The sequence below is a fragment of the Plectropomus leopardus genome, chromosome 20 (genome assembly GCF_026936395.1).
Source record: "Plectropomus leopardus strain MGB_pleo_1.0 chromosome 20, ASM2693639v1, whole genome shotgun sequence".
NCBI lineage: Eukaryota > Metazoa > Chordata > Actinopteri > Perciformes > Serranidae > Plectropomus > Plectropomus leopardus.
In genome coordinates, this window is record NC_142195.1 from 29751273 (window position 1) to 29778829 (window position 27557).

Genomic DNA, 27557 nt, shown 5'->3' on the forward strand with positions numbered 1-27557 from the left:
AGCTGAATACTCCTGCTGTAAACCAGCTTCAAGGTGAAACCACAGTCATCATCACAGATCAGCAGACCGATTATTGATGATTGATTAACAGCTCTCACATTTAAACAGACTTTTCAAATCACTGCACAATTCAGGAGAAATAAAAAGATCATACGCCTGATGGACCGCGGTCCGGACCAAAACTTCATCCTGTCCGGACCCGTGGTTAAATCTAAATCATGAATAATAATAATCAATAATAAATCATATGTTTATTACTCTCCAACACAACATGGTCACATGAAACTGTCGGTGAACTATGAGGGCAAAAAAAAAGAAAAATAATCGTTCATTAATCGTAATCGAGGTAAAAATGTTAATCGTGATTCTGATTTTAGGTATGAGGTTTGGACCTTTGCTGGGAGGAAATTTTAGCATCTGGACCTCTTTGAATTTCAGTCGAGTACCCCGGCTTTATTACGAGGATTTGTAAATGAGGGAACGACAGTGAGGCAAACCTTCGTGCAGTCGTTTCCACGACTCAGACTTTCTGGTGGATTTTTGGATTACGGATTAGGAGGAAGCTCAGTTTCTACGGATATCGAGATCACCCAAAAAAACATTACAAGACTTAACCGAAGCGTCTCTAATCTCCCTGTTACACATCGGAAATCTGTGGGTTTTTGCACGTGAGCCGCCGGAGCAAGTGAGCAGAAACTTTAGCGTCAGCGCTTCAGAGGATGCAGATTCAGACAAATATTAGAGAAAATTAGAGTAAAAATGTCATCAGTCCTCATTGTGAGCACTTTGTCTTCTCAGGTTGTTTCATTTGAAAGATTTTTTAGAGAATAGTCAGAAAAAATAAAAATGAAAGTGTCTTCATCTCTGTTTCTCCCTTTAATCATCCGAGGAGCCTTTTTCAGGGAAACCCCTGCAATATAAAACTAAACTATGATGAATTAGACTTTAAGTAATTACAGTTGACAATTAAACCGCAGCTAATTGCATTATAGTTCATTTAGAGTCAATGAAGCAACCAATGCGGTAACAAGACCCGATTATTCCACACTGGTATTTAACCAAATATATTAACATTTACTTTCCTGCCAAGTCAGTGAAATTAAGTTCAGACGTAATCAGCAGCGTGGAAAAAAAAGCCTCATAAGGCTGTTTATCACTTTAAAAAAACTAAACTTTTAATTATCCTCTGCAGTGAACTCTGGTGTTTACAGAAGATTTAAAGGCAACACTTCCTGGTCTTGACCACGGAAACGAAAACGTTTTTGGATGTGTCACTGAGAGGGTTAAACCTGATCTGCAGCCCAAACGAGGGGAAGTGAAGTGACACCAAAGATGCTGCAGTGTTTCGTGTGACGAGAACTTTTTTGGCTTCTCATTAATCGAACTGTGCAGAAATCTTATTATGTGATCAGTTTTTGGCTTTAAAAGGCACCGCAGCTGGAAGTGTAGCAGCCAAACCTTTTCTTATGTACGTGCTGTAAACAAGCTTTGGACAATATTTAAGCTGCTAAAATAATATCCTTCTGCTACATCAGTCACGCTGTGCAACACTGAGACAAAGTTACATTATGTTGCACATTTCGTAGATCTGTCCAAAGCTTTGACTGGCGAGTTTCGAGCAGTTGGGAGTCAGCACTTACTGACGTATAAAACTGTCAATAAAACATTTTTTTACAGTTATGAATCATCATAAATACAAGAAATCACTGAGCATAAATCACAAATGTGAATACTAAATATTAGGCTGATCGGTCCAGTAGTTTGCAAGATTAGCTGCAGACAGACGGAAACACACACACACACACACACACACACACACACACACACACACACACACACACACACACACACACACACAGCTAAATGCATGATAACTACAATTTTTGTATCTAAGTGGAAGTTTGTGCCGAATTTAAGCAAACTCCTTCAAAAGGCTTTCTTGAGATATTACATTCATGCCAATGAGACAGATGCAAGGTCAGTGACCTGGACCTTTGACCTCCAAAATCTAATCAGTTCACCTATGAGCCTAAGTGAGCGTTTGTGCCAAATTTGAAAAAAATCTCTTAAGGCATTCTTATGATACTGCATTTGCAAGAATTCGATCTTTGAACTATGACCACCAAAATCGAACCAGTTTATCAATGACTCAAAGTGAACGTTTGTGCCAAATTTGAAGAAATTCCTTACGGTGTTCTTCGGATATTGCATTCACAAGAGTGAGACAGATAAGGTCATAGAGATGTTCACATTTGACATTGGGCCACTGAAATCTAACTTATTTCTATTTCATTTGAAGTGGACGTTTGTGCCAAGTTTGAAAAAAAAAAAGACTTTCCTTGAAGGTGTTCTTTCAATATTGCAATCACGAGAATTGAGATTACAGTGACTGTGATGTTTAATCACCAAAATCTAATCACTTCTCCACTGAGTCTAAGTAGATGTTTGTGCCAAATTTGAAGAAATTCCCTTGATGTATTACATGCACAAGAGGGAGAAAGATGAGGTCACTCTGACCTTCATGTCTGATCTTCAACCACCAAAATACTATCAGTTCATTGTTTGGTCCAAGTGTACGTTTGTGGCAAATTTAAAGAAATTCCCTGTGGATGTTATTGGGATATTGTGTTCAAGAGAATGAGATGGATGCTAGGTGAATCTGACACTGACCTTACCAAAATCTAATCAGTCCACCATGGAGTCCAAGTGGACGTCTGTGCCAAATTACAGGAAATTCCCACATATTGTGTTCACGAGAATGGGACTGAAAATCCAAAGACGCAGCCCAGAGGCATTAAAAAGGCTGGAACACATTTAGTCTTTAACATTAAATTGAATTTTATAACAAGTAGTGGAGCAGAAAGTAAAATATATCTCAATTAATTATAGTGGAGGTGAATTATAACGGATTTGGAAATGCTCAGAATTATTCTGGAGTAAATCTACTTTCCACCACCACTGAATTGATGTAAAGTCCGAATGAGGCTTATTTTTTATATTTGCCCTGACTTTATATTACTTCAGCGACCTTCCTGCTGTTACTCTGCAGCGGCTGAGATGTTTCTCGGCAGATGTTCCTCCAGATGTGCAGCTCATCGTGACGCCTCCTCCTTTATTAACCTGTCGTACCTGCGGTTGTGCAACAGCTCGGCGGGTGACATTTGAAACGCCGACCTCTGTCCTCACATTTATTCTGATGCGTGCAGCATTTGCTTTCAGCCTCTCCGTTAACTGGCAGCAGCCGTTTACATTCAGCTTTTACAGCCACTTGTCATTTGTGTAAGTGGGATGATGTTTAAATGTCAGCCATCATGACTCACTTGTTTGAAAACAAACCCGAAAAATGCACTTTTAATAAGTTGTGAGGCCTTCACTGTCATGTTCACAAAATATCTGTTTTTATCATTAAAGGGCAGCAGGTATGAGCATGATGAAATCTGAATAACTGACTCAACATTTTTACGTTTTCTGATATTTCAAGGGATGATCTGTAGTTCTACAGAAACACATTATGTTTTGTCTTTTATTTCACGATATTTTTCTTCGGAAAGATTCAGTAGGGCTGCACAATATGTATAATTTTCTAATCGTCGTCATGTCAACGCGATAAACACACTGTGAAAAACTGCAATACTGAACCCAGGAGTATTTTGATGAGATGTTAAAGAAGATCATGGGCTAGTTTAATGCAGAACAATAATGATCACGTCGCGGCCGTATGTCTCAGCAAACCCGCCAAGTTGCATTCACTCTCTTAGAAAACATGGATGCTCTTTAAAGTGGACATTTGTGCCAAATCTGAAGAAATTCTCTCATGGTGTTATTGAAATATCAAATACACAAAAAAAGAGATGAATGCAAGGTCATAATGACCTCTTACCACTCAAGTCTAATCAGATCATCCTTCACTCAAAGTGGACGTTTGTGCCAAATGTGCACAAATTCCCCAAAGATGTTCTTGAGGCATCAGTTTCAAGAGAATAAAACAGACAAAAGGTCACAGGGATATTGTCATGTGACCACCAAAGTCTACTCAGTTTATCCTTGACTCAAGGTGGACATTTGTGCCAAATGTTAACAAACTACCTCATGGTGTTTTTGAGATATTGCATTCACAAGAATGTTGAAAGAAAAGGTCAGAGACCTTAACCTTATACCACCAAAGTCAAATGAACTCATTCTTGACTTAAAGTGGAAGTTTGTGCCTAAATTGAAAAAAAATTATCAAGGTGTTCTTGCAGTATCATATTCACGAGAATGAGTGATGCAAAGTCACAATGACCTTTGAGCACCAAAATCTAATGAGTTCATCGTTTAGTCCAAATGCACGTTTGTGCCAGATCTGAAAAGATTCGCTCAAGGTGTTCTTGAGTTATTGCGCTCATGAGTACAAGACAGACAAGGTCACATTGACCTTGACCTTTGACCACCAAATTCTAATCAGTTTATTCTTGACTCACTGTTGATGTTTGTGCCAAATCTGAAAAGACTCCCTTAAGGGGCTCGAGATATCGTGTTCACAAGAATGTGACAAACGGACGAATGAACAACCCAAAAACATAAAAACTCAACGTGATCATCACTTTACCAAAACCACAATCTGTCCCTCACCAACGTTTTTGCCAAAATCTAACCACAGTCAGGTCTCTGAGTGTGAACCACAGTGCTGCGTTTCATCAGAGTAATGAACACAGAGCCTGCGACGGTTTCCCTCCTTCAGTCGTGATTCCTGATATTCTGCCTCTTTGTTCGGTTCAACAATAACGGACTTTAACGCACACGTATGACTCCAGAACGCGGCTCTGCAGCACGCTTTCTGCTCATGTGACTCATTTCTTTGTCAACATGCTCTTCGCTTTTGGATCCATTCAGCAGCTTCAGACAGAAGGAATATGATTCTCTTAAAATGGATGATTATTCTGAGTCACAGTGCTAAAGAAATTACCTCTGCATGAAGGGATTTTTAAAAAATCGCTCTGAGAGGAGAAGAAGAAGATTTGGAGCTTTAAAAAAAGAATCTGAATCAGAAACTAAATCACCCGAACAATCAGATGTTTCAAAAAGCAGAATAAAAGAAGCACCTGGAGTTTTAAGAGCATTTCTGTCATTACGAAACGTTTCAACGTGACAAATTTATGACTTTCTGCAAAAACGGACAGAATATTTTACCGTCAAACTGCCGTTACTTTAAACAGATTTTACTCAAGTAAAATTAAAGTCACATGTGTCAAAATGTACTTTGATAAAAGTTACTTTTATGAAAAAGGAATACGTGTTGGAGGGAGAGTAAAGAAATAATTGTTTTATTATTCTTAAACTAAATAAGTATTTATTCACAGGCGTACGGTCACAAAACATACGCGTGTGAAGAAATGAGAGTGAATATCAAACACATCATTCAGCATCCGTGCAGTCAATAAAAAAGCAGCAAACGCCTCAACGAGAAAAAATACAATTAAGTGAAAGAAAAGTGTTAAAGGATTTCATTTATTTTTTAGATTGATTTTTTATGTTTTGGTTAAATAACTCGTAGGATTCTTTTTATATTTTTTATGTTTTGGTTAAACATCTGCTAAAAAAGAAAACTTTGTTTTTTTATTTATTTTTTATATATTTTTTAAGAAAATAAGGCTCTGCATAGAAGGTGAATCTATTTTTTGGCACGCATTAGTCCTCTCCAGAATGCACCACCTGGAGCGAGCATCAAACCTACTATATAACCAAACTTTTTTAAAAAGTAGATGATAGTTTATAACATTACGACAATCTATAACCAACATAACAAAACACAACCAACAATATATTCCCGTTCACTCTGGGAGGCTCAAGAATCAAAAAAATAAATAAAAAGATAATAATAAAGAAAACCACAGTCATACGGCGTCAGCCTCTCCTCTGATAAATTAACAACAGTCCCTTAAAAGAGACAAATCCACAAAACTGTCATTAAAGTGAACAGAAATAAGAACTGACAATCTAATTTCATGTAATTCCACCTTAAATATGCAACCAAACCTCAGCGGGAACAAGCAGAAAACACACAAAACTCAAACTCATTTCACTGAAAATCACCAACAATTCAAGTAAAACATCTGAGGCGGATTTTACTCATCCACAGAAAGACACCACACACACACACACGCACACACACGCACACACACACACGCACGTACACATGCACACGCGCGCGTGTGCACACACACACACACACACACACACACACACACACACACACACACACACGCACACACGCACGCACACCCACACATCTGCAAAGTGCTTCAGCACGACCTAAAACACACACAGTTGTGTTTTTGGAGACACTCACCGTCTGAAGCTTTTTGTGAACCAGGTTCTCCTCTGAGTCCTCAACGAGCCGCTCCAGGTTCAGCTGTCCGGGTCCCAGTAGTCCATTTATCTTCTGTCCCAGTGTAACCAGTCCACTCGGCGTCTCTGTCCACTCGGCGTCTCTGTCCACTCGGTGTCTCTGTCCCAGTATAACCAGTCCACTCGGCGTCTCTGTCCACTTGGTGTCTCTGTCCCAGTGTAACCAGTCCACTCGGCGTCTCTGTCCACTCGGTGTCTCTGTCCCAGTGTAACCAGTCCACAAACAGCAGAGCGTCCTCACAAACCTCAGTTCGCGCCAAAACTCACCTGTAGTCTCAAATAGCAGTTTTAGCCACACCCAGAATGCACCTGGTGTACGTCACCGCAGGTGCGTTTGATTTGGGTCACTGCGCGTGCAGGAGGGGCGGAGCACCTGTTTTTTTTACCTGTCCGAGCCACCTCCAGTTATTAGAGCAGGCATAATAATTGTCCACAGGGGGTGTGGCTGCAGGTTTTGTTTCCAACCAAGTAGCAGCACACCAGACTTGACTCATTTAATCAACTGATCTCCGTCTTCAGACAGTTGATTGGTCAAACTGTGTGCTCTTGGTTGGTTGGCACAAAAACCTGCAGCCACACCGGCCCCCCTGTGGACCGGTTTGACATGCCTGCTTCAGAGTCACTGCTTCCTCACATTCTGTAGTTGTTTTTGCAAAACTGCGTTAAAAAATGTCACATTTTAAGATTTTCGTGCGCGTAGCCAAATAAACGCACGTGATAGGCTCAAACCTGTGATCATTTCAGAACAGGACGGATGTTGTGATAAATTCGTCTCGCATATAATCCACCTGGTGAACGCCCCTTCCCATAATCCTTCACTTTTATTGACCTACAGTACATTAATCTCTGCCACCGTCTCCGTTTGATCTAATGAAGGAAATTTACGGGATTTCAAAGGGGATCTGGTTTTAGTCCAGATCCAGTCCATCACAGCCTGTAATCAGCAATAAAACATGAATTCAGTCACATAACGAAGCTTTTTAATGAATTCTGTTCCTGAAGCTGATGATGATGAACAAAACTCTGCGTCACATGAATCTCTGCAAAAACGTCATTTAGGTTTTACCAAACATCAACAGAGCGTATTTCCTCATAAATAAAGAGGATCATAATCATGAGCGGAATAAAATATATAAAAATCAGCATTCATGTTTTCCCTAAAAAAAAATCACAGCCAGGAGCTGAAATAACAGAAATAAACAGAAGAAATGAACACGTGATGTGTTATTATAAAGGTTTGTGACACAGATTTCCACAACTCCCAAAACTGTTTAAGTATATTTAGTTTTCCAAAACTTTTCCAGGCCTGGGGACTGCAGTTTGCAAATTCCATGACTTTTCCAGGTTTTAAATGCCTGTTGAACTCTTTTCTTGAAGCAGACAGATCCACACAGGCAGAGGTTTGAGTTTCCACATTTATTCTGTTTAACTCCAAAGACGAAACGTTTCAAATGAAGAAATCGATCTGAGCTTCAACTCTCTGAAGAAATTATTCTGTCTGCATTTAGAAAATTACTGCCACCGTTTCAGAGTAACACGACACTTTTATCTGATCTGAAAGTTTGATTATAACTCTTCATCTCATTTTCATCTCTCCTCCTCTGATCACCGTCAGACAAAAAACACCGAAATACACTTTCACTTGTTAAACATAAAAATCTGAAGTTTCTGTTTCTCCAGCTGCTCTGAGACAAAAACCTATTGAATATTTCTTTTTTTATCATTTATTGCCCTCTGCTGGTGTAAAAGTCACCTGAAACCAAAGAGTTTGACACTGAAGGCACTAAATATAACAGGATTTATCACATTTTTGATCAGTTTCCAGGACTTTGAGGCAGATTTTAAAGATTCTCTGAAACGACCATCGATACTCGTCATCTGTTCTTTTTCATTAATATTTAACAGCTTAAAAATAATGAATTCAGAGCAGGATTAGAAAAGAATATTTAAATATAACTTATATAATATTTAAAGATAACTTAGGGACTGTTGTCAAATCATTTTTCAAGTGCTGTGGAGGAACTTAAGTTTTTTATTTTGTCTTTAGGGGAGGGACCTACAACTTTAAAAGGCTGTATTTTGTGTTTATCTGAAGGATTTTTGAAGAAAAAAATAGTGGGGTTTTTTTGGCAATTTTTGTTTTCTTTATACATTTTGTGTGATTTTTAAAGAAAAGTATTTGGGGTTTTTTTTCTTTTTAAAAATTTTATCTCTAAAATGTTTGGCCAATTTTTAAAAGATTGTGCTGATTTATTTTATAAAAACGTAATTTCTTAAGAAATGAATTTGGATTTTTTTTTTCCTATAAAAAATATTGTCGATTTCTTTTCCTTTATAATTTCTTGGTGGTCTATTTTCCAAAAAAACTGAGCAATTTTTTAAAAGAAAAAAAATGTTTTGGTCTTTTAACCTCGTCAGTGATTTTAAAGAAAAATGCATTTTATAGATTTCCTGAACAAATGAAACGTGATTTTCACGCTCGTCTCTCGGCCTGTCCGACTCTCTCTCTCTCACACACACACACACACACACACACACACACACACACACACACACATATTTTCAGGGTTTATTTCACTTTTGGTTGTTTCTGTTGTTTAAATACAATCGTACCTCATATTCTCATTTTACTGATTTTAGTTACTTTTTAATTAATTTTTATTTTCATTTTCTGCGTCAGAATGACAAATATCAAATATCTCCAAACTGCAGATCTTTCTTTGATTTTATTTTATTTATTTTTTTACAAAGAAAGTACAAAAAAAATCCAGCTGCAGTAAACGTTTGTTTAACCCTTTGTTAAACATCAAAACGCCCCAAAAACACTTCAGCTCACAGCTGAAGCTGCTCAGACTTTCCAGTCACACTTTGAGTCCGTTTTTTCTGTTTTATTTTTCTGAGGCTGAAACGTCCCGAAGAGGACAGGACACTGAAGACCGTCCTGAAGCTCGTGTCCGTCCTCACTGGGACACCGGGGGACCAAACGCCTCCATCGTCTCCATGACGAGCGACAGGTGATCCAGAAACGAGCTGACCGACACCCGCAGGATCCGAGCCTCGTCTGCGCTCCACCTCCTGACACAAACACACGAAGAAGAACACGTTAACCCTTTAACAGCCGCACCGCCGACACGCGTCTCTGGGAAAACTGGTCCGACGTCTTAAAAATGATGGAAAAGGACGATGAGTGACAAATGTCCCAAAAATCGCAAGAAATGAGACGATTTAAAAAAAAATAATTAAATAAAACTGTCCAGAAAACTATGTTTATAATAATCATAATTTTATATTTTAAATTATATAAAATATTTTTTTAATATAATTTTTCATTAATTTTCTTGTAGTTTTTAATAATTTCTTCCCAAATTTTTGGGACATTTCTTCCAAAGTTTAAATGAAAAAGGTTAAAGTGAAATAAACGTGTCCTCACGCGGACAGCGTGCTGCCGGTCACCGTCAGCTGCCTGCTGATGCCGCCTCTCCTCGGCTCGCGGTCCGGAGACAGCGAGCGCAGAGCGGCGACGGCCTCACGGGACGACGGGAAGGGGACGTCCAGAGAGCTGCAGGACGGTCAAGGAGGGACACGGACAGTGTCTCTTTACCCGAAAACCCACCGCGTCTCCGTCCTCACCCTCACCGGGTCACTTTTCACTGAGTTTAATTTTATTTTAGTTTTGACTTTTAATTTTATTTTAGTTCAGTTTCAGTTTTTATACATCAAAGTATTACAGTAGGTTGTTTTTTTTGTTTGTTTTTTTGGGACATGGAGACAGTGGACAGTTTCATACTGGTAATATAGCGAAAAAATAAACCTGAAATCAATCAGTTAATTTGGAGGTGATGTACTCTAACTTTAAAAAAATAAGCTCTACTGGTTGAATAATTTTGGCAGTGTTGTATTGTTGTCAAAAAAAAAAAATCTAACTAAAAAAACGACAACTTCCCCGCATGAAACTGATCAATTATTTCTGTAGTATTATAGTATTATACTGCAGTATTATAGTATTCTAGATGAAAAATAAATACATTTAAAGTTAAAGTTAAGTTAATCGATTATTTTGGTTATGATAAAAAAAAACAACCTGAAATTGATCAATTATTTCGTCAGAGATTTATTTTATCTTAAAAGCTGAAACTGAAATTAATTCCTGTTCTTTTTAATTTATTTTTATTAATTTTCAGTTTTTTGTTTTCCTTTAAGGATATTGTTTTATCTGATTTTCAGATTATTAAAATATTTTCAACAACAAAATGCTTCTCAAAATCAAGCTTTAAAATATATATTACAATTATTTTCTACTTTAAGTTTAACCAACATCAGTCCTTATCATAAATATCAAATATTCAGGTTTTTTTTAGAAAATTAATTTTCAGGTTTTTGTCGTGATGCTGTTTTTAGATTAAAGAAAATGTTTTTTTTATAAACTACACGCTGAGAAGATTTTTTTAAAAATGTTTTCAGACACTAATAAAGTAAAGATGAGTGGTGTTTTTGTGGATCAGAAACGTCGGTTTGAATATTTCAGAGATTTTTCGCCTCAAAAGTCTGAATGTAAATAAATCATAAATCCATAAATCTGTGAAAACAAACTTAAAAACTCAAAAATGAGTAAAATCATTCAAACTGATCTGATATTAAAGGATACAACTGCAGTTTCCCGGGTTCGTGGTTTCTGTCTCCGTCTGTCGCCGCCATCGTGTCTGTTGTTGTTGTTGTTAGGAAGCTTCCGGTGAAGAAGAAGAAGAACTTCCGGTTCACAGATTTAAAAACAGAGATGACGCGCTGCTGCCGCCGAGCGGCGGAGCGAAGAACTACAACTACAAACTACAAACTACAAACTACAAACTACAACTACAAACTACAACTACAACTGAATCTGAATTACAAAAAATAAGAATAGGACAATAATGATAAAAAAAATTAATAATAATAATTAATTATAGAGACCAACTTACTATTAATAAAACTAACTTACAATTAATAAATATTTAATTATACGTTATTAATTATAAAGACCAACTAACAAGACTTAACTACAAATTATTAAAACACATTATTAAACACACTTATGACACATTCAAACTCACAAAGTACAGACATTAAATGATCTGTCTGTTTCATTTAATTACTGCTAATTCTTTTGTAAATTATAAATAATTGATTATAAAGACTAAGACACAATTTAAATATTGAGGATGCATATATTTTGTTATGAAATACAACTTATGAGAAGTATTACATAAATAAACTTTATGACTTTATTTCAGGAGACATGTTTCGCAGCAATATAATATAATATAATATAATATAATATAATATAATATAATATAATATAATATATAAACACTACTACCACTAAAAATAATTAACTATGTAAATAAATAAATAATTATAAGCTGAATAACGGACGACGTCAGTTTCCAGAATTTCAGCATAAAATCATCGGCAGGGCTTTTTATTTTGTAGGAGCGCTGTCAAACTCAGCTGTGCGCGTGCTCGCGTCTCGTGGATCTCGCTCTCCGCTCCGTCCTGCTGCTGATGTTTGTCTCTGGAGACTCAGGCCGGTTTGATTTCTGATCAGCTGTGACATTTATTGATCACAGATCTGAGATCCGGATCAGAGTCCGAGGAGCCGCTCTGATCATCGATCCGGACTTCACCTGAAAAAGTGAGTACAGCTTTAATTTACGGAGCAGCTGCAGATTACACACCGAAAACTACACACGGCACAGTTATACTGCAATAATATATTTACTGAGTACTTTTACTCGTCAAATTGATCAGTTTATGAACTGATAATTAATTTCAACTAAACCAAACCAGAGCAGCAAAGTGGCTTGATTTGTTAAAACAAATTTTAAAAATTAAACAAATTGAGAGAAATCACCCAAAAATAAGCATAAAATTGGTAGACTTTTTTTTCCCAGGAAAATAACCTGAAAATTATCACACACAAGAGAAAAGGAAAAAGTTAAAAAAAAAAAAAAAAAACAACAACAAACAAACAAGGAAATTACATTAAAAGTGCTTAATAATAATAATAATAATAATAATAATAATAATAATAATAAGTCTTGTAAAGGGGCATCCTACAGCATGACCTGGGAAAGAAGCCCCGTCAAATTTTGACTTTACTCTAATTTTATCCACAATAAAAGCCACATATGACAAACAGCAATTATTTATTATTATTATTTTTAATGATTTTATTTCATTTATTTATTTTTTGGCAGTTTGACCCAAAGGTCAAAGTGCAGATGTTACAATATTTCTCTGTAAAACAGAAAAAAATGAAAATACAAAAGTTCCTTGATTACAGCACTTGAGTAAAAGTACTTAGTTACTCTGCACTGCCGTGTCCCCTCTGTCCCCCGTACAGTCCCTCTGTCCCCGCGTGTGGACATGGCGGTGTGTAAGAGCGGCGGCACGCTGCGGGACCTGCAGCTGGCTCTGCAGCTGAAGATCGAGGAGCTGCGTCAGAGAGACTCTCTGATCGACGAGCTGGAGCTGGAGCTGGACACCAAAGACGAGCTGATCCGGCAGCTGCAGGTGGAGCTGGACCGACACCGCCGCGCCTCGCAGCACGCGGCCGGCGCCGCCGCAGAGGCGCCCAGCGCAGGTGGGTCTGGAGGACGCGTCCTCTTTCAAAATTAACAAAAATATTTTGAAGAAAAAAATCTGCAAAACAATAAATTAGAAAAAAGTCAAAACATTTTTAAACATCACAAAAAAATGTTTTAATTGCCAAAACTTTTAGAAAACATACGAAAAAAAACCCTAAAAAAAACTGAAAAAATCATTATAATATTTAAAGTGGTAAAATAAATATAAAATACAGCCACTGAAAGGCGTGTCCCTCGCCCAGCGTTTAAAGAATTATTTTACAAACTTCCTCCTCTTTTATAAATAACTAACAGTCCCTAATAAGGATTTAAAAAGCCTGGATACAGAGGACCACAAACCGTCTCCAAACCTGCAGGAAGACGCTTTTTTTTTTGGGAGGTGATGAATCATGAAGAGCCGGCCTAAAAATAACCTCACAGGAGCGTTTTATTATAAATTCATGATGCAGCCGCACACTCGACTTCTGTTTTAAAATCTGCTCCTGAAGACGGATCTCACTTAAATGCATTTTATTTACACTTAAATAAATAAACTTGTATTTTAACTCTAAAATTCCTCCAGTTTGTTAAATTTCCAAAAAGACGTTCAAAGAACCCAAAAAATATAACAAGTGATTTCACGAATTTAGTCGATATTTACAGTCAGCCCTGTTTTCAACACGTGGACTCACTTCAGTTTTACTGGTTTTTAAGCGTTTGTACGTTTGTTGTGACCTCTTATCCCGACCTGACCTTTGTCTGTGTGTGTGTGTGTGTGTGTGTGTGTGTGTGTGTGTGTGTGTGTGTGTGTGTCAGCGGCGGCGGCTCAGACTCGGGTGGCGCCCGACGAGACTCAGCGCACAAAGAGACAGGCGATCTCTGCAGAGCCCACAGCACTGGACCCCTCGCAGCTCACCGACGTCACACTCAAGAGCTACTGCAAGAGCAAACAGTGAGCGTGCACGCACACACACACACACACACACACACACACACACACACACACACACACACACACACACACACACACACACACACTTTAACCCTTTAAAAACTAAGCAAACTGGTTTCTTTCTGTAAAAAAACAGCAGCAGAAGAGGCGACCAACTTATCAAGAGATGGAGCAAAAATTTGCAAGAAAGTAGTAAAAAGTTAAAAGGAAATTTATCTGAAAATAAGACAAAACATCAAACAACAAAAATGAACCAAAAGTTACAAGAAAGTTTAAATAAGAAACATTTTCTTGACATTTCTTGCCAAGTTGCTCAAGTGAGCAAAACAATTTTAAAAAATACCAAGAAAATTCCCTAAAAACAAGCAACAAAAAAAGTAAAACTGAAGAAAATGACCTGACAAAAGTGCAGAAAATGAAAGAAGTATACTTTTTAAAAGTTCTCTAGTTTTTGATCATTTTCTAATAATTCTCCCCTCTTTTTTAAATAGTAAAGTTTTCACCTTCTGCTAATTTCTTGCATTTTTTGGGAAAGTTTTGCCTTTTTTCCCCATGTTTTCCGTTTTCTCAGGCTTCAAAGGGTTAAATGTTTGTGAAAGGTGGATCTGGGGGTTAAAGGGTTAACGCAGACACACACCTGGACTGAAACATTTGAGCTTTTGGTTGTTTTTTTAGGTCCAGTGAGCTGATCCAGAGAGCGCTGATGGACAACGACTTCATGAAGCACCTGGAGCACGCGCAGGTAACCACAGCTGCTTTCTCACGCCGTCTTTTTCACGTGACGGGATTTTTCAAACACGTTTTGTGTTTTTTCGGCTCGTTTGTTCAGATCGTCACCATCATGGACTGCATGCACCCCACCAGTCTGACCCAAGGCTGCTGCGTGATCCAGGAGGGAGACGACGGCTCCACCGTCTACGTCCTGGAGGGTGAGCTCGCCGTCGCTCGCCGTCGCTCGGCGTCGCCCGGCAAAAGCTATTTAACAAGCGTTTCAAACTCCCTCATGTTTCGGAGAAAGCAATGACAAATTTGGCGAAAAAATGTTCAAAATGACCAAAAAACGAGGAAAATTGTCTATAAAAAGTATTTATCATCAATCTGTCGTTAAAATTATATTACAGTAAAACACACATCATTTTTAAAAATTATCTGCACTTATTTTGGTCATTTTATGGTTTGATTTTATTTTTTGTAAATTTCTTGATTTAATTATTATAATTACTATGAACTATTTGAGCTACATATTTATTCATTACTGTGTTTTATTTTACATTTTTCTTTTTTCCTGCTGTGCTTCTGGTGATTTTTTTGTAGCTCGTAACTTAAAACTTCTGTTTTGGAAAGAAATGAGGTGAAGTTCACGTCCTCTGAGAGAAAACAGCGTCTGCTGATCACAGCCTGACTCTGTGCTTTTTTGGGAGGCACGGTGAGAAATTTTGGTACAAACATTGTGGCGTGATGTTTTTAGTGATGCTGCCTTCTGCTCTGCTTTTTGCTCCTTTAACCCTTTGAAATCTGAAATGACATCACTTTTCTTGTAATGCATTCAGACGCCTCTCACAGGTATTTTAGCCTTTTACCGATGAGCAGATCTGTTTTATTTTTTAAATAAATAAAATAATTATTTAATTTTTATTTTATAAAATTGATATAATTTTTTAAAGCATTTTTTCAGGTCATTCATAGTCTTAAAATTTCTGAAAATTAATGAATATTTGATTTTTATGATCAGGACTGATGTTGGATAAAACAACGATTCTAATGAAAGTAGAAAATAATAATAATGTAAAAAATTTTTGAAACCTTGATTTTGAAAAGCACATTTTGTGTGCAGAGGAATACGAGTGTGTGTGATATTAAAGCAGGCGCTAAGGGGTTAAGAAAGCAACATAAAGTAATTAAGAAAGCAGTTTAACAACATGCAAACATTATTTTTAGGAGACGAGGTCGTCCCTACACTCAGTCGCTGCATTTAGAGAAGACATTTCCCCCGGGATCAATTCAGTATTTCTGATTCTGACATTTTATTCGTTAAAAAAAAAGAAAATTACCTTCTGAAGTGGTGTAAAACACACTCATCTGTGTGTGTGTGTGTGTGTGTGTGTGTGTGTGTGTGTGTGTGTGTGTGTGTGTGTGTGTGTGTGTGGTGTTCTGAGAGGGATGGTGGAGGTGACGAAACAAGGAAAGAAACTGTGCACCATCGGCCCGGGGAAAGTGTTCGGAGAGCTGGCCATCCTGTACAACTGCACCCGCACAGCAACTGTAACAGGTACACACACACACACTCAAACACACACACACACACACACACACACACACACACACACACACACACACACACACACACACACACACACACACACACCATCCATCAGAGCTGAAATACAGTCAGCTGTGAGGAAACATTTTCCTCCTCTAACAAACAGAGACGGAGCTGAAGGTCAAACTCAGTCTCTTTGACAGTCTCTCTGAAAAGGCACGAACGGCTGACTGAAACAGCAAACATCATCCTAAAATCCCAAAATGTCCTCAGATCTGAGATGTACAAAAGTAAGAGAAATGTTTTGAAATCCTACAAACATCCTAGAATCCGAAAATGTCATAAAAATGTCCTGAAATCCAGGAAATGTCCTAAACATTTCCTAAAATCCTGAAAATGGTCTAAAATCCTGAAAATGGTCTAAAATCCTGAAAATGGTCTAAAATCCTAGAAACCTCCTTAAATCCTAAAAATGTACTAAAATTCCAAAATGTACTAAAATCCTAGAAACGTCCTAAAACCCCACAATCACCTAAAATCCAAAAAATATCCTAAAATCCAAAAAATATTTTGGAAATCCTAATCCTAAAATGTCCCGAAATCGAAAATCGAAATCGAAAACGTTCTAAAATCCTAAAAATGCTCTTAATCCTAAAAATGTCCCAAAATACTGACTGAACATTTTCAGCTCAGGTTTCACAGATTTTAGGGACATGAAGCATTTTAAGAAACTCAAAGATATGACATCATCAGTGACATCATCAGTCATCAATGACATCATCAGTGACATCATCAGTCATCAATGACATCATCTGACAATGACATCTGTCTATCTGTCTCCGTCTGTCTGTCTGTCTGTCTGTCTGTCTGTCTGTCTGTCTGTCTGTCTCCGTCTGTCTGTCTGTCTCCGTCTGTCTGTCTGTCTGTCTGTCTGTCTGTCTGTCTGTCTGTCTGTCTGTCTGTCTCCGTCTGTCTGTCTGTCTCCGTCTGTCTGTCTGTCTGTCTGTCTGTCTGTCTGTCTGTCTCCGTCTGTCTGTTTCCGTCTGTCTGTCTGTCTGTCTGTCTCCGTCTGTCTGTCTCCGTCTGTCTGTCTGTCTGTCTCCGTCTGTCTGTCTCCGTCTGTCTGTCTCCGTCTGTCTGTCTGTCTGTCTGTCTCCGTCTGTCTGTCTGTCTGTCTGTCTGTCTGTCTGTCTGTCTGTCTGTCTGTCCGTCTCCATCTGTCCGTCTGTCTCCGTCTGTCCGTCTGTCTCCGTCTGTCTGTCTCTGTCTGTCCGTCTCCGTCTGTCTGTCCGTCTCCATCTGTCCGTCTGTCTCCGTCTGTCCATCTCCGTCTGTCTGTCTCCGTCTGTCTGTCTCTGTCTGTCCGTCTGTCTGTCTGTCTCCGTCTGTCTGTCTCCGTCTGTCCGTCTCCGTCTGTCCGTCTCCGTCTGTCTCTGCAGCTCTGACGGACATTAAGCTGTGGGCGATCGACCGACAGGGTTTCCAGACCATCATGATGAGAACTGGTCTCATCAAACACTCCCAGTACACAGACTTCCTGCGCAGGTAAACACACACACACACACACACACACACACACACACACACACACACACACACACACACACACACACACACCTGCTGTCCACATGACTCACTGAGGTCTGTCCCCGCAGCGTCCCCTCCTTCCAGTCTCTACCTGAGGACGTCCTCAGTAAACTGGCGGACGTTCTGGAGGAGGTGAGATTTCTATGCTTCTATAAAAAGACGGTGGACGCTGAGCGTCCGTCTCTGCCGTCTGTCCCTCCAGCCGACACAAACAAAAGCTGCGTCCACTGACTCACGTCTCGTGTCTGTCCTCAGACTCATTACAGCGACTGTGATTACATCATCCGTCAGGGCGCCACGGGAGACACGTTCTTCATCATCAGCGAAGGACAGGTGAGGACGAGCGACAGGTGTCCTCTGTGGGTCCACTGGAGCTGCTGTCTTCACGCAGCCCGTCCACCTCCCAAATTTTATTTTCAACAGAGAAAAATGTGTGTGAAGTCCTCGTGAGTACGGAGGGAACATTTCACTCGCTTGGGGGACACTTTCTCAAAAGACCAGGGGCAGATTTTAGGACATTTCTCAGATTTAAGACGTTTCTAGGATTTGTGGACATTTCTCAGATTTTAGAATGTTCCTATGATTTTAGGACATTTCTATGATTTTAGGACATTTCTATGATTTTAGGACATTTCTATGATTTTAGGACATCTCTGGGATTTTAGGACATTTCTTGGATTTTGCAGAATTTTAGGAAAATTTTAGGATTTTAGGAAATTTCTCAGATGTTAGGACGTTTCACAGATTTTAGGACATCTCCAGGATTTTAGGACATTTCAAGAATTTTGGACCTTTCTAGGATTTTCCAGAATTTTAAGAAATTTTAAGGGATTTTAGGACATTTCTTAGATTTTCAAATAGAATTTTAGACATTTCATGGATTTTAGGACATTTTTAGGATTCTTGGATGTTCCCAGAATGTTGGGAGATTTTGGGGGGATTTTAGGATGTTTTCTCTGATTTTGGGACATTACAATAACAGGAGAGCTTTCAGAACAGTCACACATTTACATCACTGTACGAAATATTGTGTCTGTCACGTGGACAGGTGAAAGTGTCCCAGCAGAACTCACGCGGTGACGAGCAGGTGACGGTGAAGACGCTCTCTAAAGGAGACTGGTTCGGAGAGCAGGCTCTGAAAGGGTGACACACACACACACACACACACACACACACACACACACACACACTCACACACACACACACACACACACACACAGAGAACGTTATATTTCATCGTTCGTACTTTAACGAATGTCTTTGATGGATTTCTTTAAATGCTGTAAATGTCTCTCACGGTGGCCGTTTTATGTCAGTCATCGTTCGTTAAAATCCTTCACAAAACATGGAGACATAAAGTCCCAACGTCCTAAAACGAGACGATAATTAAGTCTCAATGTCCTCAAGCAGGACAATAATGTCGTGCAAATGTCCTCAAACAAGTACTTCCTAATGAACTATTGCTAAAATTTGTCAAATCAATGTGAAAACATCATTAATCCTAAATAAGTTTCAACCATAAAATCTGATCAGGTTTGTTTCGGCGAGACGACACAAAAAAGTGTCCACGAACGAGGACAGCAGGTCTAACTTCAGCAGAATGAAGGTGCAGTAAACTGAAGACAGGACGTCCAGGGTCTCCAGTATTTTGGGGACTTGAACTTGTGACAGACCGTTTGAACACCGTGGACAGTGAGAACGTCTCCCCGCCGCAGTCCAACAAACTGAGCCTGTTTCTGATGTCTCCGTCCTCTGTGCAGGGAGGACGTTCGAACAGCCAGCGTCACGGCTGTGGGCGACGTCACATGCCTGGTCATCGACAGAGAGTGAGTGAAGGTCTTTGTTGAGCGTGAACATCAGTTTTTCATGCGGCGGCGGCGTCTGCGGCCCGCTTTAAGAGACGTCTTTGTTTCCAGGTCGTTCAAACAGCTGATCGGAGGGCTGGATGACGTCAACAACAAGCAGTACGACAGCGACGAGGTCAAAGCCAAGTGAGTGTCTGAGTGTTTGTGGCTGGTTTAGTGGTTTATGTAACAGCCGGTCGGACGAACGCTGTGAAACGTTCAGAAGTCGACCTTTTTTCAGCTCTTGACCCCTTTTTTCAAACACGCACATCGTTATGTAAACGCAGTTTTAAACAGCTGAGTCACTTTTATACAAGCGTGAAGAAGTACTTTAACGAGGGACGGACCAAAAGTACCTTCAGTACTTCTCAACCTGGATCCTGTTTTCCTGTTTTTGGTGAAGGACTGAGAGCAGCCGAAAAACAGAAGCTGAACCACGACGCCACATCAGTGTGTGTCTGACGTAAATACTCAAGCTGCTGTGCTCGAGTGACGGGAGGCCAGGATTTAAGACACGTCTCAGATTTGAGGACGTTTCTCTGATTTTAGGATGTCTGGTTATAAGATGGCTCTAAGATTCTGGGATTCTGGTGTATTTCTTTCTAAGGACATTTCTAGGATTTAATTTAATCATTTTATCATCATAAATCACACTTCTCCACTTCTCCTTGGTTCGTCTTCGCTCTGCCCCAACTATCACCAACTCTGGTTTGGTTAAGATTAACCCTTAATTCACCCAGGTCGAAAATAAATATGCTGGCTCTGTCACTTCCTCACGGTTTTTCCTTTGTTTGAACTTTGACCGGAGCTGCAGGCTTCTTAGAAATTTGGTCAAACTCGGTGCTACGTGTGGTTGTAAACTGGAGTCCTGATGTCCTGTTTCTGGTCTGAAGGAGTCCTCCGTGATTTCAGCGTGTCCTCTGCTCTCTGCAGCCTGCAGGCGGAGGCAGATTTCTTCTCCAGCGTGTCGCTGACTGATCTGAACATCATCTGCACTTTGGGGATGGGAGGCTTCAGTCGGGTGGAGCTGGTGAGTTTCTGAGTTTCTTTAACCCTTTAACAGTCACAACAGGAAAGGCCTTTGCAAAAAAATATACTATATTATAGACAAGGCATCACCAACTGGCAGACCGTGGTCCGGATCCGGACCAAAACTTCGTCCTATCCGGACCCGTGTCCAAGTTCTAATAAAGTGTAGGTGCAGTGTGCAAACATGTCCGACAGTCCACCCGAGCACGGACACGAAAAAAAGCAAAATAATCATTCATTAATCCTAAAGGAAAAATGTTCAGTTTATCATGATTCTGATTTCAGGAGATGAGGTTCGGACCTTTGCTGGGAGGAAATTTTAGCAACTGGACCTGTTTGAATTTTAGTTGAATATCCCTGTTACAGACTGTTGAATGAGTTAACAAAATGCTTCAAATTAATTAAGAAAAAACATTTTCTCAGTATAATGCACTTTAAAAAAAGTACAAAAGTCAATGTATTATAATAGAAATCTGAAAATAAAAGTAACTCCATACAATAAAAATATTAAGTATATAAAAAATAAATATTTTTCTTTTACATATAAAAATGAATCTAGTAAAAAAAGTCTGAAAAAAATAAAAGAAAAAAAAGGTGACTTCATACAATAGACATAAAAATCAATAAACAAAAATAGATACAAATAAAAATAAACCTAGTAAAGAAACTATGAAATATATGGTAAAAATGTAAATGTTGTGTGATAAAAATCTGAAAGTAAAAGTAACAAATATAAAAAGATCAATAAATAAATACAAATAATAATGAATCTAGTTACAAAATCTGTATAAAATGAATGGTAGAAAAAAGTCAGTTTAATATAATATAAATAGAAGTGAAAAGAATCAGAATCAGTATAATAAAAAAAACAAAACCACATTGTATAAAAACATCCGTTTAAAATGAAATTGGGTTGGACTCACAGTGCCTGTTAAAGGGTTAAACATCTTTTTTTTGTCTGATTTGTGTTTGTGCGTTCAGGTGCAGCTAAAGAACGACCCCACGCGCTCCTTCGCCCTCAAAGTGTTGAAGAAGCGTCACATCCTGGACACCAGACAGCAGGGCCACATCCTGTCAGAGCGCCAAATCATGATGGAGGCTCACAGTCCGTTCATCATCAGGTCACGTTTCAAAAAAGACTCTCGGCCTCATGATTTAAATCTCCGGTTTCATTTCCTTCAGAACAGCGTGACGTTCACCCAGTAAACTATGATCCCGCCTGTATGATCTGTGCTGTGGCTACCTTGTGATTCGAAAGCTGTGGCGTCCTCGGGTTCTCCGTCCGCTTCGCCACGATTTCACCGTCTCGTCCACATTTGGTCACGTCCGGCTCCAAACTCTGAGCTGCAAAAAAAACACCCACAAACCAAAGAGTGACATCACAGTGGACATGTGCATTCACATTTACAGTCTCTGGATGAAAAATAGTTTGTTTCCACATAATAAGTCTTTTCATTTTAATCCAAAGAGTCCAGATTATTTTAGCAGAAGACTTTTTCACATAAATTGTTCTTTTAAACGTAACTTTAAACCGCCGTCCTCCTGCAGGCTGTATCGGACTTTCAGAGACGCCAAATATCTGTACATGCTGCTGGAGGCGTGTCTGGGAGGAGAGCTGTGGACGCTGCTAAGAGACAGGTGTGTGGACAGACACAGGTGTGTGGACAGACACAGGTGTGGGACAGACACAGGTGTGGGACAGAGACAGGTGTGTGGACAGACACAGGTGTGGGACAGAGACAGGTGTGTGGACAGACACAGGTGTGGGACAGAGACAGGTGTGTGGACAGACACAGGTGTGTGGACAGAGACAAGTGTGTGTGTGGACAGAGACAGGTGTGTGGACAGACACAGGTGCGTGGACAGACACAGGTGCGTGGACAGACACAGGTGCGTGGACAGACACAGGTGCGTGAACAGACACAGGTGCGTGGACAGACACTGGTGTGTGGACAGACACAGGTGCGTGGACAGAGACAGGTGTGTGGACAGACACAGGTGCGTGGACAGACACAGGTGTGTGGACAGACACAGGTGCATGGACAGACACAGGTGCGTGGACAGACACAGGTGCGTGGACAGACACAGGTGCGTGGACAGACACAGGTGTGTGGACAGACACAGGTGCGTGGACAGACACAGGTGCGTGGACAGACACAGGTGTGTGGACAGACACAGGTGCATGGACAGACACAGGTGCGTGGACAGACACTGGTGTGTGGACAGACACTGGTGCGTGGACAGAGACAGGTGTGTGGACAGACACAGGTGCGTGGACAGACACAGGTGTGTGGACAGACACTGGTGCGTGGACAGACACTGGTGTGTGGACAGACACAGGTGCGTGGACAGACACAGGTGTGTGGACAGACACAGGTGCGTGGACAGACACAGGTGCGTGGACAGACACTGGTGTGTGGACAGACACAGGTGCGTGGACAGAGACAGGTGTGTGGACAGACACAGGTGCGTGGACAGACACAGGTGTGTGGACAGACACTGGTGCGTGGACAGACACTGGTGTGTGGACAGACACAAGTGCGTGGACAGACAGGTGTGTGGACAGAGACAGGTGCGTGGACAGAGACAGGTGCGTGGACAGACACTGGTGTGTGGACAGACACAAGTGCGTGGACAGACACAGGTGCGTGGACAGACACAGGTGCGTGGACAGACAGGTGTGTGGACAGAGACAGGTGCGTGGACAGAGACAGGTGCGTGGACAGACACTGGTGTGTGGACAGACACAGGTGCGTGGACAGAGACAGGTGCGTGGACAGACACAGGTGCGTGGACAGAGACAGGTGCGTGGACAGACAGGTGTGTGACTGTCGTCTCTGCTGCAGGGGTTCGTTCGATGACGGCATCACTCGTTTCTACACGGGCTGCGTCATCGAGGCGTTGGCGTTCCTGCACTCCAGAGGGATCATCTACAGAGACCTCAAACCAGAGAACATCATCCTGGACCACCGAGGATACGCCAAGCTGGTGCGCACACGGCTTTATCACATGTATTTTAACCCTTTAAACGGGAGCAAATTTTGACTTTGTGCACAACAAAAGGGAGAACGAAATGAACAATTTAACAAAACATGGTCCAAAAATTAGCAAGAAATTAGTTAACGAGAGCTCTAAGAAAAAATACCTGAAATAAAGATTTTAAAAAAGAAGAAAAGAACCCCAAAAAATGAATAAAATAAAATAAATTATTATGAATTATGAATATAATTTTCTGTATATTTTCCCCATTTTTGATGTTCTCCTTTAAAAAAAATGCAGGTCTTTTTTTGTCATTTATTACTCATTGTTTGTAATGTGTGGGACATTTCTTGCCAGGTTGCTCACTGCCATTTGTCCCTGTGTTTTCCTGAGACAGCACCAGGTTTCAAAGGGTTAAAGGACGCTGGTCAGATGTTTCATCAGGGTTTCTTCAGCTTAAGGCAAATAAAAAATTAAAATTATTTAGGACTTTTTTTAAATGCCCTTTGGTATGAAATTTAAGACAAATTTTACAGTAACAAAACCTGAAATATAAAATAAATAAAATAAAATAAAATTACAGAAGAACTATGAACCAACATTTTTTTAATATAGAGTTGAGAACAATTTTGCCTAAAATTGAATAAGTCCAGTGTTTATTGTTGAGTTTTATGACTGATTTTGTGTGTGGGGTTATTCCTCTCCTTTAACTCCCACACTAAAGTTTAAAAAGAGGGATTTGGCAAATTAAAAAAAAAAGTTACCAATAAGTTTAAGATTATAACGCAATTTATAAAATCCTAATAATGTCTTGCATTTTTAAGACTTCTGAAAGATTGATTTCAACATTTTAGCACCAGTTAAGGCCTAATTTGGAGAGAGATGAATTCAAAGACTTTCAAGACTCTTTAAGGACCGGCACAAACGCTGCTTTCACAGAGACAATATTCACACGGTCTCTTCTGCTCAGGTGGACTTCGGCTTCGCTAAGAAGGTGGGTCTGGGGAAGAAGACGTGGACTTTCTGTGGGACCCCCGAGTACGTGGCCCCTGAGATCATCCTGAACAAAGGCCACGACAGCTCGGCGGACTGCTGGTCTCTGGGGATCCTGGTCTTTGAGCTGCTCAGCGGCAGGTGCAGCAGCAGGTTTCCGTGAATCAGGAGCCGTGTGTGTTCAGTAAAAACAGATATTCAGTGAACACACAGATGATGCACAGAGAGTAAGGCGCTTATTCACGTATGAAACATTTAAATTAGCTCGTTATCTGAAGAAACCACGGGAGACGAGAAAACAAGCTCCTCGTCAAGACAAACTGTAGATTTGTAAAATTTATTTTTCACTGTGAAATTCCTTTTTTTTCCAGAATAATAGTCCTATTTTATTTTGTAACTTAATTCATTTTGTGCAGCGATTCTTTCTTTTTGCTGATATCTGTGACAGCTCTTTTAATCTCGTTTAATCCCACCTGAGCCGGAAAATAACTAACTGTCGGTATATTTTGATTTCTCAGGGCCGATACAGATACTGATTATTAGAAGTTAATGAGGCTGATAACCGACATCTGGAACTGAAATTTCTGTAAAAAAATAAAATATAATAAACTTTAACACAAAACTTTGTTTAAATGCCTTTAGCAAATGTTTAATAAAAACTAAAAAATTTAAATTAAAAAAATTAATAAATAAAAATAGCTCCTCTTGTATCGCTCTGCACACAAAATGTGCTTTTTAAAATCGAGCTTTAAAAAAAAATTACACGTTAATTCTCTACTGTAACTGACTGTCATTATTTTTAATGTGTGAATGTAGGATCAGTTTCAGCTGAGTTTGCGCTTTCTGTCTCCAGTCCTCCGTTTTCAGGCTCTGACCCCATGAAGACGTACAACATCATCCTGAGAGGCATCGACATGATCGAGTTTCCCAAAAAGATCACCAAGAGCGCCGCCAACCTCATCAAGCGACTCTGCAGGTTGTTGTCGCACCTTATGGCGAGATTTCTTTATCTCCTGAACAAAAAATGACCCCAAAACAGCAAAAAAAAAAAAAGGAAAAAGTTAAAAGAATTTGAAAATTAGCAAAAAAAAAAGGCCCCAAAAGGTAAAAAACAAATGTGGAAATAACTTTTAAAAAGTGCGAATAAATTATCATAAGTATTGTTTCTTTACATTTTCCCCATTTTTGGATAATTTTCTAATATCTCTCATTTAAAAAATAATAATTTTCAGGTTGTTTTCTTGTACTTGCTCAGTGCCTTTTCCCACGTTTCGTTCTGCTCAGGTTTCAAAGGTTTAACTCTTTGAAACCCGCAGCGACGTCACTTTTCTTGTGCTGCTTTCAGACGCCTCTCACGAATTTTTCAATCTGTGAGCAAAATGGTGCAATTTCTTTCATAAACATTGAAGAAAAGGTAATGGGCAGCTTGGTAAGAAATAATTCACACATTTCAAGTAATTATAAGATTCAGAAAGAATTTTTTTTTTAAAAAAAGCTAATGAAAAACTTTATTAATAATTCTGTTGCTTTATTCTTTTTTATTACATTTTATGTATTTTTTAAAACTAATTTTCAGGTAATTTTCTTTTTTTTCTTATATCTTGCTAATTGTTGAGTCATTTCTTCTTCTGTTCACTTCTTCCCATGTTTTTGAACAAAATCAAGCCAGTTTGCTTTTCCCCTTTCCCCACGTGTTTGAGGAGAATGACACCTTTTTGCTCAGGTTTTTGAAGGGTTAAATACTTGTGAGAGGCGTCTGAATGAAGCACAAGAAAAAACAACGTCCATACACATCTGCACATGAAAGACTGTGTGTTTCTCTCAGGGACAACCCTTCGGAGAGGCTCGGGAACCAGAAAAACGGAGCGAAGGACATCCAGAAACACAAGTGAGACAGCAGAGATGCTTATCGTCAGGGGATGAGTGCTTTTTTGTACCGTAGTCATGGCAACACGTCTTTGTCCTTCAGGTGGTTTGAAGGCTTCAACTGGGACGGCCTCCGGCAGGGGACCATCAGCTCTCCGTTCACGCCCACGGTGGGTCTCCTGCAGCGTCTCTGTGAGGAAAAACCACACAGACAAGAGCGTTAACGTCCTGTTGTCTCTCACAGGTGGACGGACCGCTGGACAACAGCAACTTTGACTATTTCCCAGAGGACGCAGAAGACCCCCCTCCTGATGAAGAGTCCGGCTGGGACCTCGAGTTTTAGCAGGACCTGATTATGAACGAGTAATCCTTCAGAAAGAGGAAGTGAAGCCATAAAAAAGGAGACTTTAGTTTCGTGTGAATGTTTGTTTGTGACAGTTTTCTAATTCACAATCAAAATAAAGAGATCGACACTGTGAACTGTTTTTGTCCTTTTAGTCTCCATCAGGTGTCACAGTGCTAAAATAGCATCAAAATAGAGCTTGTTGATCAAAAACAGAGCCAGCGGAGGATCCCCCACACCCCCCACAGAGGTCCTGGATAAGACACTCATGTCCTAAAATCATTAAAATGTCCTGAAATCCATAAAATTTTCTGAAATGTGTTAAAATCCTAAAAGCGTCGAGATGCTATCCTAAAATGTCGTCAATTTCTGGAAATCTTTCAAATTTTCTAAAATGCTGGAAATCTTGTAAAATCCTACAAATTCCCTGAAATCCTACAAATGCTTTCAAATCCTACAAAAAATCCTAAAATCTTAGCAACTTCCAAAAATCCTGGAAACCCAAAATAATAGAAATGCCCTAAAATTTGTGTAAATAAATGTAAAGTCTAACCCAAATGAAAACCACTAAAACAAACTATAAAACTCTGATTTGTGGATGTTTCTCTCTTTCAGCCATCGCCCAAATTCTTATTATATTTATCGCAGGTATCAGCCCAGAAATGCACATCTGTGACAAACTGTGCAGCACATTTTTAACTGTTTACTGATGTTT

The 27557-nt window shown here is 39.6% G+C and overlaps 2 protein-coding genes and 3 long non-coding RNA genes across 7 annotated transcripts in view; 1 reads left to right on the forward strand and 4 right to left on the reverse strand.

Moving 5' to 3' along the window:
* LOC148186243 (uncharacterized) overlaps positions 1 to 6689 on the reverse strand; it is a 67612-nt gene extending 60923 nt beyond the window's left edge. Inside the window, exons 1-2 of one of the 2 annotated variants that reach the window (XR_015775228.1) lie at positions 6552 to 6689; positions 6329 to 6519 (exon numbers count right to left, since the gene is read on the reverse strand). This is a non-coding gene — a long non-coding RNA (uncharacterized LOC148186243). Of the gene's footprint in view, positions 1 to 6328 lie in introns of both variants that reach the window. The other variant, XR_015775227.1, reaches the window with a different exon arrangement.
* A 2405-nt stretch (positions 6690 to 9094) lies between these two features.
* On the reverse strand, positions 9095 to 11155 carry lage3 (L antigen family member 3). Its single transcript, XM_042509122.2, has 3 exons — positions 11033 to 11155; positions 9818 to 9946; positions 9095 to 9462 (listed from the first exon to the last, which is right to left on the reverse strand). Exons 1-3 carry the CDS (start codon positions 11080 to 11082, stop codon positions 9348 to 9350), a joined length of 294 nt encoding a protein of 97 aa, XP_042365056.2. The 5' UTR covers positions 11083 to 11155; the 3' UTR covers positions 9095 to 9347.
* Positions 11156 to 11752: 597 nt separating this feature from the next.
* LOC148186244 (uncharacterized) lies at positions 11753 to 16101 on the reverse strand. 2 transcript variants are annotated; one of them, XR_015775092.1, is made up of 3 exons: positions 15993 to 16101; positions 12732 to 13065; positions 11753 to 12047 (listed from the first exon to the last, which is right to left on the reverse strand). It is a non-coding gene; the product is annotated as an uncharacterized LOC148186244 (long non-coding RNA). The 2 variants fall into 2 exon arrangements; XR_015775091.1 differs by lacking the exon at positions 15993 to 16101 and adding an exon at positions 14579 to 14716.
* On the forward strand, positions 12790 to 26975 carry LOC121960122 (cGMP-dependent protein kinase 1-like). The gene is made up of 20 exons (XM_088070611.1): positions 12790 to 13006; positions 13806 to 13941; positions 14617 to 14683; positions 14771 to 14874; positions 16098 to 16210; positions 17641 to 17746; positions 17857 to 17920; positions 18044 to 18121; positions 18837 to 18931; positions 19549 to 19614; positions 19705 to 19779; positions 20566 to 20662; positions 21643 to 21782; positions 22210 to 22299; positions 23508 to 23649; positions 24611 to 24774; positions 25487 to 25609; positions 26459 to 26521; positions 26603 to 26669; positions 26744 to 26975. Exons 1-20 carry the CDS (start codon positions 12790 to 12792, stop codon positions 26840 to 26842), a joined length of 2106 nt encoding a protein of 701 aa, XP_087926737.1. The 3' UTR covers positions 26843 to 26975.
* Positions 16099 to 27557, reverse strand: part of LOC148186245 (uncharacterized) — a 34213-nt gene continuing 22754 nt past the window's right edge. The window contains exons 6-9 of the long non-coding RNA XR_015775088.1: positions 26571 to 26689; positions 21905 to 22005; positions 18862 to 18923; positions 16099 to 16201 (exon numbers count right to left, since the gene is read on the reverse strand). This is a non-coding gene — a long non-coding RNA (uncharacterized LOC148186245). The remainder of the gene's footprint in view (positions 16202 to 18861; positions 18924 to 21904; positions 22006 to 26570; positions 26690 to 27557) is intronic.

What these genes read in the sequence shown, in the direction of transcription:
- lage3 (XM_042509122.2), bottom strand. Translation starts at nt 11,082, where the DNA reads ATGGCGGCGACAGACGGAGACAGAAACCACGAACCCGGGAAACTGCAG. An exon ending in GAACCCGGGAAACTGCAGTT is followed by an intron (nt 9,947 to 11,032) that starts GTATCCTTTAAT and finishes ACCGTCCTGCAG; the next exon opens with CTCTCTGGACGTCCCCTTCC. An exon ending in ACCGGCAGCACGCTGTCCGC is followed by an intron (nt 9,463 to 9,817) that starts GTGAGGACACGT and finishes TGTTTGTGTCAG; the next exon opens with GAGGTGGAGCGCAGACGAGG.
- LOC121960122 (XM_088070611.1), top strand. Translation starts at nt 12,790, where the DNA reads ATGGCGGTGTGTAAGAGCGGCGGCACGCTGCGGGACCTGCAGCTGGCT. An exon ending in TACACAGACTTCCTGCGCAG is followed by an intron (nt 17,747 to 17,856) that starts GTAAACACACAC and finishes CTGTCCCCGCAG; the next exon opens with CGTCCCCTCCTTCCAGTCTC. An exon ending in GGAGAGCAGGCTCTGAAAGG is followed by an intron (nt 18,932 to 19,548) that starts GTGACACACACA and finishes TCCTCTGTGCAG; the next exon opens with GGAGGACGTTCGAACAGCCA.